The sequence below is a fragment of the Brachyhypopomus gauderio genome, chromosome 20 (genome assembly GCF_052324685.1).
Source record: "Brachyhypopomus gauderio isolate BG-103 chromosome 20, BGAUD_0.2, whole genome shotgun sequence".
Classification (NCBI taxonomy): Eukaryota; Metazoa; Chordata; class Actinopteri; order Gymnotiformes; family Hypopomidae; genus Brachyhypopomus; species Brachyhypopomus gauderio.
Window position 1 is genome coordinate 13,225,837 of NC_135230.1, and position 12,009 is coordinate 13,237,845.

The 12,009-nt window shown below is 40.4% G+C and overlaps 1 protein-coding gene across 2 annotated transcripts; it reads right to left on the reverse strand.

Moving 5' to 3' along the window:
• Positions 1-838: 838 nt before the first annotated feature.
• On the reverse strand, positions 839-8,145 carry LOC143484138 (interferon-induced GTP-binding protein Mx3-like). 2 transcript variants are annotated; one of them, XM_076982686.1, is made up of 13 exons: positions 7,958-8,145; positions 7,650-7,846; positions 7,301-7,438; positions 7,029-7,183; positions 6,803-6,941; positions 6,518-6,716; positions 6,338-6,416; positions 5,419-5,541; positions 5,188-5,320; positions 4,886-4,957; positions 3,847-3,923; positions 3,513-3,731; positions 839-1,922 (listed from the first exon to the last, which is right to left on the reverse strand). In XM_076982686.1, the coding sequence occupies exons 1-13, from the start codon at positions 8,008-8,010 to the stop codon at positions 1,698-1,700; spliced, it is 1,809 nt and encodes a 602-aa protein (XP_076838801.1). In that variant the 5' UTR covers positions 8,011-8,145; the 3' UTR covers positions 839-1,697. The 2 variants fall into 2 exon arrangements, with proteins under 2 accessions (XP_076838801.1, XP_076838800.1); XM_076982685.1 differs by having other exon boundaries at positions 4,799-4,957.
• Between the last annotated feature and the right edge of the window lie 3,864 nt (positions 8,146-12,009).

Consider the following 12,009-nt stretch of genomic DNA (forward strand, 5'->3'; position numbering starts at 1 on the left):
CCAGGCAAACAAACACGACCAGAGGGCTAACCATCTCAAACTAACAAACTCAAACTAATCAAACAGGCTACTGGGAAATGAAACACTTTATCTATTAAGAGGTACAGTCACGGTTACCACACATAACACTAACAAACCCAACGTGAAATGGGATTAACATAGGGAATTAAGGCAAACCACATAACAGCAAACAACCACCACAGGATGGCACTAGGAACCAAAACAATATAAACGCACGAACAAGGAGAACGGGAAAACCAAGGATCAACAGAAAGCATGAATTAGGATGCGAACAACAGAACAACGGGAATGCAAATCAGAGGCAGCGGCAATAGCATACCATAAGGTGACCAAGGACAACATACAAACTGACGACAGAAGTAGGGAAATAGGGGAGGTGAAATGGGGATTTCATGATTACACGGGAAGGCGAGACAGACAGGCAGGGAAAAACACCAACACACAGACTAAGACGACAGATTGACGGCTAGTAGAGAGGGGGGTGGAGCCAGTGTTCATTTAGAGGAAAGCAAAACTCACTGCAATTTTTCAGAGAAAAGAATTTGCCAGTTAAATTATTAATTGTTATGAATTGTATTAAATGGACAAGGTAAGGCACGTTAATTGATATAGCACATTTCAAAGACACACTGAAAAAAATAAAGCACTGGCTCAATGTAATAAAATTGAATTAATCAATCACACAAATTTTTTTTCATTGACTCAATCCAAAAAACTTAATTCATGACTAAATGAATTTAGTTTTTTGGATTGATTCAATGAAAAAAAATTTGTGTGATTGATTAATTCAATTTTATTACATTGAGCCAGTGCTTTATTTTTTTCAGTGCATCAGCAGTTGTTCAAAAGTGCTTTATAGAGAAGAAAATTTAAAAAGCTTATTACAACCCAAGACCTATCACCTTGCCATTGCCAACAGGATTTTAAAGTAGACATTAAAGGTAATTTAAAAAATGAATTTACAATAATAATGAGACTAAGATAAAATAATAAAAAATGAATTTTAATAATAGTTAATAACAATTAAGTTAATAATAGTGAAAAGACTAAGTAAAATATAAATAAAACTGGAAATAGCGCTACATTTTAGGTACTACAATGTTTCAATACCTACAAAACAATATCTAAACAAAAGCATGGCCAAATAAGTATGTTTTTATCTTTTATCTTTAAAAACATCTATCATTGGAACTCTTCTAATGTCCTCTGACAGCTGGTTAGAAACAGCATAATAGCTAAATGTTGCCTCTCCATGCTTAGTTTTTAACCTTGGGCAGGACTAACTGAGTAACTAATGACCTAAGATTTCTGCCTGGCTCATAGCTCTGCAGTATATCAGATAGATACACTGGTCCTACACCATTAAGTGATTTATAGACCAGTAATAACACCTTGAAGTCTATCCTGTACTGTACTGGTAGCCAGCGTAAGAACTTAAGAATGGGGGTGATGTTATAACTTCTTTTTGCTACTATTGAGAACTCTAGCAGCTGCATTTTGAATCAACTGTAGCTGTTTGATTGTCAATGTTGTAAGTTCTGTTATGAGACAAAAGCATGGATGAGACAAAAACATGGATGAGAATTAGGAAGGATCAGGGCTAAGAAGTACATTTTGATTCCAGGTGGAATTTATTGACGCTTAATGCTGGTTGTGTATTAGGTCTCAGGTTCTCTTCAGACAAAGTTACTGAGCTTTTCTTGAGCGAGGTTCAGTCGGTCCACGCGGTTCTGCATGTCAATGCGATGTCTGCTGCTGTCTGACTCCTCACGCAACACCTCCATCACATTGGCTCCATCCATTAAAGCCAGCATTTCACTGCACAGAAGCTGAGCAGACTCTTTCAGCATGAAGTATCGGATCAGCATGGGCACCTGGTCGGCCAGACGCTGCACTGCGATCTGTTGGTAGGAGGTGAAGATGAATATGTTTAACTCCATTATTGGGGTAATGTTTTAAGGCAAACTACTGGAAGATATAGTATGTTTTGCAGTGGCTCATTTCAGTGTAGATCACGGTCGAGCACTGATGGAGCATGTGACCAAATGCCCCATATAAATATCAATATATACAATTCGATAAGTAAAGGGACAGAGAGAAGATGTGTGGGGTATGTTCTTTCACACACAAATTTCAAGATGGTTACTGCTGAGACAGACTATTTAAACAGCAATAGATAAAATAACCATAACACTAGTGTCACGTCCAGCTCCGCCCTCCTCCCTTGTCCCACCTATTTTCCCCATTTCCTTGGTTTCCCTCCTGTTTGTCACGCCCATGTCCTCAAGTGTTTTCACCTGCGTCTCGTTTCTCCTCCCTGTGTCAAAGTATATTATCCCCTCTGTTTTACCCTCTCATTGTCGGTCATTGTGTTTGCCATGTTTCCTGCACAACTCTGTGTATATTTCTCTCCGTGCTCAGTAGCCTGTGCTTTCCTTTCGTTTCTCCCATGTGCTGGTCTGGGGTGGGTTTCCCGAAACGTTCGTAGCGCTAAGTACTTCGTAACCTTTTATGAAACGTACGAGGTTAAGAAGTACTTAGCGCTACGAACGTTTCGGGAAACCCACCCCTGGTTAGTTCTGTTTTATCTTCCCTGTTTTACAATTTATGCATTTGGCAGGCGCCCTTATACGGAGCGACTTACATTTTTATCTCATTTTTTATACAAGTGAGCAATTGAGGGTTAAGGGCCTTGCTCAGGGGCACCTCAGTCATGGCCTCAGGTCTGGCAATCGAACCCACGACCCTCCGGTCACAAAACCAGTTCCTTAACCGCCAGGCCACGACTGTTTTAGTTTTCTTATCTCTTCGCTGGTTAGTTGTATTTTCCCTTTGCATATTGTTCCCCTCCCTGACTCTCTATTTTATGTTTTCTTCGTTCTTATATTTCTCCCCGTCAATCTGTTCCCCCTCAGTAGTTAGACTCTGTTGTAGCCTTCGTCTCTTGCTTCTAAGTTTATGTATTAATCACCTGTGCATTCTAGTCTTGTTCATCCAGTTTATTCAGTCCTGTTTATGTTGTGGTTGTGTCATGCTTTAGTGTTAGGTCGTCCGTTGTCGTAGGTAAAGACACACCTTCCTGGGGTGTGTCTAAGTTTAAATATTTCTAGTATTGTGTTTAAGTGGTGTTTCATTTAGTGTGTTGCTTGGTTGCCGTGTTGTCTATCTAGTGTATATTCTTCTGTCCTTAGTTGTTCTCTCTTGTTCCTTTTGGTCTTTGTTTAATTTAATAAATCACATGATACTTGCGTTTGTGTCACACCCGCCCCCTTGATTCATTACAACTAGTGTTTTCTTTCTGAACATTGGGAATATTTTAATTCATATTATAACCTACAGTCTAAATGTAGCTATAGTAGCTGCATTTAACTTGTGGTGACTAATAAACTACAATAGAAGTCATGGCACATCTGATATGCAGAGCCTCAGAACATCACCAAACAACATTTAAGCATTTGGCTACAATATCGCTGGACCCTACCAAAATGTACCTCATAATACGCTCGCAACATTTCTGGATACTTGCTCCTGCTGTCAAGACCAGTGTGGTTATCTTCTGAGGCTTTATCTGGTTCTCCAGGATGTATATCATTGAGAGCTTTGTAGTAGATGCCATCTTGAGTGTAGACCAGTTGCTCCATTTCAAACTGCTCCCCAATCCTTAGTTCCACTTTCTCCTCTTGCTTTGATTGAATGTTGTCTATCTTGTTCTGAATAGCAGTAGTAAGGAAACAAAACACTGAATGGCAGCATGGCATGCCTAAATGAAATGGGAAATGTACATTTGTTTATTTTGTGTCATTATATCTTAAAAATATCATTTACCATGGCAACACACTGGAGAAAAGGGTAGTTGAGGAAGCAGGCTTTACACACATCAGAGAGTTGCTTCTGAATGATATCTGAAAGATTTCACAAACATCATTAATACAGATCACGTCCACAAGGTCTCTTGCTCTGTTAGGTTTTTTTTTAAATCCAGATTTATCATATTTATCATATCATCAATCCAGGCATTATTTGCCCCAAAGAACTTCGCTGAATTAAATTATTTTTCCCAGGACAGCTCATAAATATAATCTCTCCAGAGTGTCCTGGGTCTTCCCCAGGGACTCCTCCTAGTTGGACATGCCCGGAGTCTACCCAGGGAACCACCTCAAGTGGGTCATCTCTACGTGGAGGAGCAGAGTCTCCTCAACTTATCTCTAAGGGAGAGCCCAGGCATACGAAAAATGTCTGCAGACATTTCTGAAGAGAAAACGAATTTCAGCCACTTGTATTTGCAGTCTCAGTCTTTCGGTCACTAACCAGAGCCTGTGACCAGAGGTGAGAGCCTGAACATATATTGACTAGTAAATCGAGAGCTTTGCCTTTTGGATCAGCTCTCTCTTTCCCACAACGGTCTGGTACAAAAACCGCAACATTGCAGACACTGCACCAATCTGCCTGTCAACTTCCCGTTCCATCCTTCCCTCACTCATGAACATGAACCCGAACTTCACCACTCCATGAACTGCTTGATCTCCTCCACTTGAGGCAAGGACTCACTCCTGACCTGGATAGGGCACTCCATCCTGATCCGACTGCTTACTATGGTCTCAGTTCTAGAGGTTCTGATCCTTATCTTGGCCGTGTCTCACTTTGCTGCAACCTGAAGCAGCGAGAGCTGTAAGTTCCTGGCCTGATGGCACCAACAGGACCACATAGTCCGCAAAAAGGAGACATGGAATATTGAGGCCACCAAACCATCCACCCTCTGCCACTTGGCTAAACATACCTCTTATGACCCTGAGTGTGTCAGTAGCTGGTCCCTTCAGCTCAATAACAAGTCTCTTCACAACCATCTCAAACACATTATAATCACCGAAGCCAGGCAGCTCCCTTCCTCTGTGTTTCAGGTCATATTCGTTCACCACATCCTGAACTGTTTTATGGTCTGTTGGATATAAAGTATGAACTTTGATGACTAAACATTTTCATAATGTTAAAAGAATATTGTCTTTTGAACAAATTCACATTGCTCTTATATTTTGCGTTTAAAGAGTACACAAAATGTTTGTATGCACAATAAAATACATTGAAACATTTTTCTTAAATTATTATTTCAAATAACTAAATGATTATTATATCCACTAAATGCGTTTCTGCATATGGATGTATACTCACACGATAGCTTGGTGCTGTCAAGATGGTCTTTCCACTTTTTGAACTCTGTACGAATAAGAATAAATAAGTTGTCCTGACAGACTACTTCCCCAGATACCAAGCGTTTGACCATGTCATTAAATTTTGTCAACGTCTGAAAGAACCACCAGCATAAGATTTAAGCATTTCAGTCAAAAGAATGACCATAGGTTGAAGGGTTCGTGAACATGGCAACAGGAAGTGGCTGCTCACGTCGATGAAGAAGGCCTTCCTCTTCTGAGGGTCCAGAGGTGGGCCTGGCTCACACAGGCTGAGGTTTTTCCTCAGATCCCACAGCTGCTTCTTTATCTGCTCTGAGAGCAGAGGCAGTGATTTCTACAACAGAGAAAACAAAACTATGACTTCTGTTTACACACAATCTGCATAAATGTTTCCTTTGACTGAACAACTGAAACATGTGTGTCAGATTGGAATCCACAAATATAAAAGAACTAGCATTTTGTGCATAATTTTACCTAATGTCATGGGGGGGCCGGCCACAGCACACAGGGGAGCTGCCCACTCACTCTCAGCCACACCCATTCCACATCACTCCCCCACTCACAATCACCCATTTACTCATCCCTTTCACCCATCCCTTTATTTCTCATCACCTCTCCTCCATTTAAGCCCACAGGTCCCAAACTCCAGTGCAACCTGGACTAGCCTGCTCTACACGTCTAAAGCCTGACTTCGCGACCAGCATTGCCTGCTTTATAGACATATATAGGCACACGTTATATTTAAAGGATGCACGCTATTCTCATCGGACTTCTATTATCAGACAGCACTATCCTTGTTTCTTTGTTATTGAAGTATGGATATTAAAGATATTTTGCTGCCATCCTCACATTCATTTCTCTCTGTCCTCCCCCAACATCTAAATGTTTTTTTCTGTGGAAAAAATTCTTCAATCAGATGGACAGCATTAAGTATTTTATTTTGTGAAGGCTTTTAAATTTTCTAAACTATAATGTGAAAATGTTCTTACTTTTTAACTCTCTGTCATTGTAACAACAAAAATGCATTTGAATAACTACAATGCCAAAATGTCTGCATATGGAAGCCTTTTATAAAACTTAAAATGTGTTGAAAAACACAAGTTGAGAATACTGTGTTAAAAAATACATACTTTAATGTGATCAACCAGGTCTTGAGTCAGTTTGGTGGCAAGGCACTGGACAGTTGCTTTCTCCTCATACAGAAGGCAACTGTTTAGGAAAACAGGAAGTATTTTGTAGGCACTGTTGTTTATCACCACATAATCATTGAGACAGCTGTTGCAAATATGAGGTCTTCATAAGAATGTAACCTGAAGAATTCATGACGTCTGAAGAAATCTCTCTCCACACGAGTGGCTTCATCCAGAGAAATTCTGTCATCAATTTGTTTTTGGCCACGGCATTTAACAATGACATATCCTTTACTCAAGGGAATCACCTGATTTCTGACTATATCTAGGACATTTTGTTCTGTTCCTCTATCAATAAGGTCTGGTTTGGTGAGAATAGCTGTTAAAAAAGAATTAAAACTATTATGCACATTGTTATTGGTAGCACTGATATTAGCAGTGATATTAGATGTGTGCTAAACATACCCAGAGTTCTTTTCCCTTCAGGGTCCACTTCTTGTGCCATTTTCAATGCTTCTGTTGTTGCAATGTCAACATTACATGGAACCACGACCAAATTGATAGTTTCGTCTCTCTCAATATATTTTCGTATGAGATTTTTAATCTATGCAGCAAAATAAATTTTTTTACATTGAATAAAACTGACAATGCAATTAATGACAACAAAATGTCATGTTTAGTTTGCTTTTACCTGAAATCCAATGTCATCAGGTTGACCTTTTACAGGAACTCTAGCAATCCCAGGTAGATCAATCAATGTGAGGTCACACACATCAGGGGCCATGATCTCCAGAGTGATGAGGTCATCACATATTCCTACACCTTCTCCTGCCAGCTTATTCTGGGCTGTTGGAGAAATTGTAGTGTGAATGGATTTTTAGAATAATGTTAACGTCCACAATTTTCTTTCAAATCAACAAAACAAGGATGTCACGTTTTCATATTATCAGAAACTGTACTAACCTGTCCGAACATGACGCTCGACCAGAGAGGGGTCATCAAACTCAATGTATTTATCGTTGTAAGATATGATTGCTCTCCAACAAACTCCGCCCCTAATCTTCCTCAGCTTCAGCTCCAGGGGACATCTGGTAACAATACCTACAGTGGACAGACAAAACAGCACATTTGAGAACTGATTCTCCTTTATGTTAACTGGTCCAGTCTCCTTAAAGAAGAAGTGAGAATATCACAGGGCTTCATATGAAAGTGACTATTAAGTGCCAGTTGATAAAACCTTGAATTAAATATTAATTAAGCATAGTCTTGCAAATGCTAATTGATTTATAAATATTTATAAATTGCAACTCACCACTCCCCCTGGGTAATGCCACACCAGATAAGGCTTCTAACACCGAGCTTTTTCCAGAGCTCTGGTCTCCAATCACTGCTATAGTTGGCAGAGCCAAATCGTCTTCGATACCAATTAGCCTTAGAGAGTCAATCAGGTCAATATATGGACGAACCCTCTCCTCTAGATGGCTATGGAACAGCCCTTCCATTGGTTTACTGTGAACACCAAAAAGTTATCAAATTATATACAAGATCACGTCAATAAATAAAATACAAGGAATGTAAATATTTGTCAAATCTACCTGAGCACCAAAAAACTTTACAAACCTGTTTTCAGTAGAAAGGGGGATATTTTCAGAGTTTTCTTCTGTAATCTCCATTATTTAGGAAATCTCTGGCTTTGACTTTCTTCAGAGAGTTTATTGCAGCTGCAAATATGTATTCTTAGATAATAAGATTTAGGGTTTTACTTAGCTGGCTGTCTTCAACAATGTGACTTCAGAAAGAACATGGAAAGTGAAATTGATCAGGTGACTATATAGGCACCCACACCCACTGCTCCACCTCTCATGAGAAGTACAATTCTCATAAGTCAAACAATACTCAAACATCTTATCAAGACTTTCATATTTCATATGAAAAAACTGAAGACCACACAGTTCCAACCTTTGTTCAGCCCTCCCCTATGCCCTTCATCTTATCAAACATTTATCACATCATTTTTTTTGTTTCTTTTAGAAATTCCCCCTAACCGCTATGAAAAATCCCCTTATCCTGCATAACTGGTTCCACAGCACAGCTCCCTGTTCTAAAGCTCAGAGACAAACATCTTGACAATGCTTTCAACTATTAACCGCTCCCAGGATTTACATTTACATTTATGGCATTTGGCAGACACCCTTATCCAGAGCGAGTTACATTTTTATCTCATTTTTTTAATACAAGTGAGCAATTGAGGGTTAAGGGCCTTGCTCAGGGGCACCTCAGTCATGGCCTCAGGTCTGGGAATCGAACCCGGGACCCTCCGGTCACAAGACCAGTTCCCTAACCACCAGGCCATGCCTGCCCCCAGAACTTGGCACTCAAACATACACGTAATTAACAGTTAACTCTGTTTGTTTGCCCAGTTTGGCTTAAACATCACATGGTGAAATGTGCACTGTTGAGATACTGCTACTGGATAATAATATAACCTAAAGGAAGTATCTTTGAGTCTAGAGACACCAAACTTGTCATAATTCCAGCCAGGGGAAGGACCCCTGCACCAATGGAGGAGTTAAGGAAACGATGTTTCCCTACCAGGGTATGATCAAGAACTCTGGACTGAAGTTGATACCTATAAGTGTCTATACCAGGATTTAACATTTGAACATTGTAATATGTAGTTGATAAAAATAGATATAAATAGATGTAGTTGACATAAATCCACCACTTAGGACCCCTCATGTGTTAAGTATTAATGGGTCCAGTCAGGGCCGGAGTGGGACACTTTTTCAACCTGGGAGTTTCATGCCCAAATCCGGCCCAAAATTATTTTCCCCTCCCAATCGGCCCAAACTAGAGATTGACATGAGAATCCTCCCGAATCTCCCGATTAGTCACTCCAGCTCTGGGTCTAGTCCAAGAACCGTTCAGTGTATAATCATTTATATCTCCCATGCATTATTCTGGATCATATGCTCATATGCAGGTGCTGTGTTATTTTAGACTTATGCATGACCAGATATTAGTGTGTGATATGATGTCTTAGATTTAGGCATACCTAGGTATAAATGTGTGCTGTGTTATTTCAAACGTAGGCATATCCATGTATTTCTGTGTTACTTGTCTCTCTATGCATTATGTGCCATTTATCATCTAAATGTATAAGTGAAAGATGGCTCAGGATTTTGAATGACAAAAAATCAAACTAATACACAATTAAGTGATAGGGATTGATATAGACAGGAATAGAGGGTTTCTTTGTCATCTGTGTTACTGTTTCTGCCTAGTCAACTTGTCGTTATCTGCTAACTGGACCTGGGGAAATCCTGTGATTTCAACACTCGCCCTTTCTCTCAAGATAAACCCCTTTTTGCGACAAAGTTAATGAATATTCATTAAGTTCCAATAGTTAGCTGTGTAACTGACCAATACGTTTACTATGATCACAACCATGGCTGGAGTGGGCCACTTTTTCAGCCCGGGAGTTTCATGCGCAAATCCGGCCCAAAATAATTTTTCCAACCCAATTGGCCCAAACTAGAGATCGACGTGAGCCGGCCCATCGGGAATCCTCCCGAATCTCCCGATTAGCCACTCTGGCTCTGATCACACCCCTAAAAGTTGCTTAAATAGTGTTCTACATTCTGAATTATTTGAGTTCCAGCCTCCAAGATCCATTTAGCCTCTTGAGACTTAGAACTGCGTTGTTTTATATCATTTTGGTCAAATTTACTTTAAAAGTTATTTTACTCTTTCACTCAATTAAATTAAAGGTAATTCTGCTCAGCCGGCAGATATTGATTTTAGTTAACATTCGGTTAAGTCAACGTCAAGATACTAAAATGCAGAAGAACTGAGCACCTGTGAGCCACCGCGTTGACATTCTGCGCAGACTTCACTAACCAAGGAAGTTGGGAGCAGCCTGAACTAGGCCAGTTCAGTGAAGGTTTGAGAACTGAACTTGAGAAAGGTTCCTGGGTCATATAAGCACCAACTGCAAGGCCAAGATCTGCGCTTCAAGACAGCGCGTTGAGTCCAGTCCGCCTTTGAAAATTTCGACTGTTGACCGCCCATGAACGGGTTTCCCTTTCAACCTTCAAGTAAGCCGCTATCGTATGTTGCTTCGGGTACCAGCTTTGAATCATCCATTGTAGAATTCTCTCTCGCCATAACGTTTGGTATAGCTAGCACTCTTCATTAGCCTCGGTCTAGGGTTCTGTGCTCTTTCTGATTTCCTTTCCCTTTTTTCCTTCTTTGTTTAGGGAAGGTTTACTTTAGCTACATAATCCATTCATAGTTATATAATAATTGTTTTATGTCTTTCCTTTTGATTTATACTAGCAAGCTTATTTATTAGGATTAGCTATTCTTCTAAGCCATATCATACCACATGTAAAGCTTATAATTGTGATATTAACCATTCAATAAATTTGAACATTTATTCATAAATTTGGTTGTGGTAGTAAATACATATTTTGGTACATGGCATTAGTTCACTGTGCAGATTCAGTATTCACCCTTCGGTAATAAGACTGATTCAACAATACTCCACCTGTTCCTGTTATCAAAGCATTTGGTTCCTGAGTGATCAGGATGGTGCCCCGTTTCATAATTCATAACCAATCAGTATATTTGCTACAGAGATTAATAAAACTTCCCTACTGCAACTGGATCCGGTTGTGTAGTGTTGTTCATCACATCTTAAAAAATACTTCACCTACATTGATCCAGCAGAGCTGCTCAACCTCTTAGCACAACGGGAGGCAGCCATCGCAGAGCTACACAATACCGTCCACAGGCTAACGGAAAATCTACCTACCTTGTCTCAGGAGGGCGCAACCTTGGCACCTCCGTCTCCGTGCATTCTAGTTGTTGTTCCAGAAAAGTATGACGGGTCTCCGGAATGCTGCAAGACTTAATGCAGTGCTTGATCTATTTCTCATACCACTCCTCTCTGTTCCAGTCGGACGAACAGAAGATCCACTTCATGCTTTTTTTGCTATCTGGAGAGGCAGGTGCATGGGAGACGGTGTTGTGGAGTAGCCGAGATCCTTCCTTGCTTTCTGAGACACAGTTGTACGCCATGTTTCATGATGTATTTGACCACCCTGTGACAGGCAAGGACAGACAGCCTTATGTGAGACAACGGCCTGCGGCAGAGTATGCCCGGGAGTTTCGCACTTTGGCTGCCGGGAGAGGATGGAGCATTACATCCCTCAAGACAGTATATCGCCACAGATTACGACACAAACAAGTAGAACTAGCTTGTATAGGTGAAACTGTCTGAGTTCATCCAGATAGCTGAGAATGTGAATAAGCTCCTTGGATTACTTGTGAGCCCCCATACTACATCGACCAAACCCAGAACTCCTGCCTTATCCCGGTTGTAGGATAGGAGTACTGCCACACAGAAAACCAAAACAATACTCACTGATTGTTGTTTTGTAGCCCCGATTAGGTGGAGTATGGATGACGAACTTGAAGAGCCGTTACGTGAAATCCATAGGCCCCTGTGAGTGTGCAGTGTGTAAGCCGTTCATTCCTGTTTCCTTACGCAGTAGATCAACAGAACAGATACATACTGGTCATCTGGGTATAACACGCACTACCAACCTGTAAGCCAAGAAATACCGGTGGCCGTCAATGAACAACAATGTACGTGATTATGTTTTAGC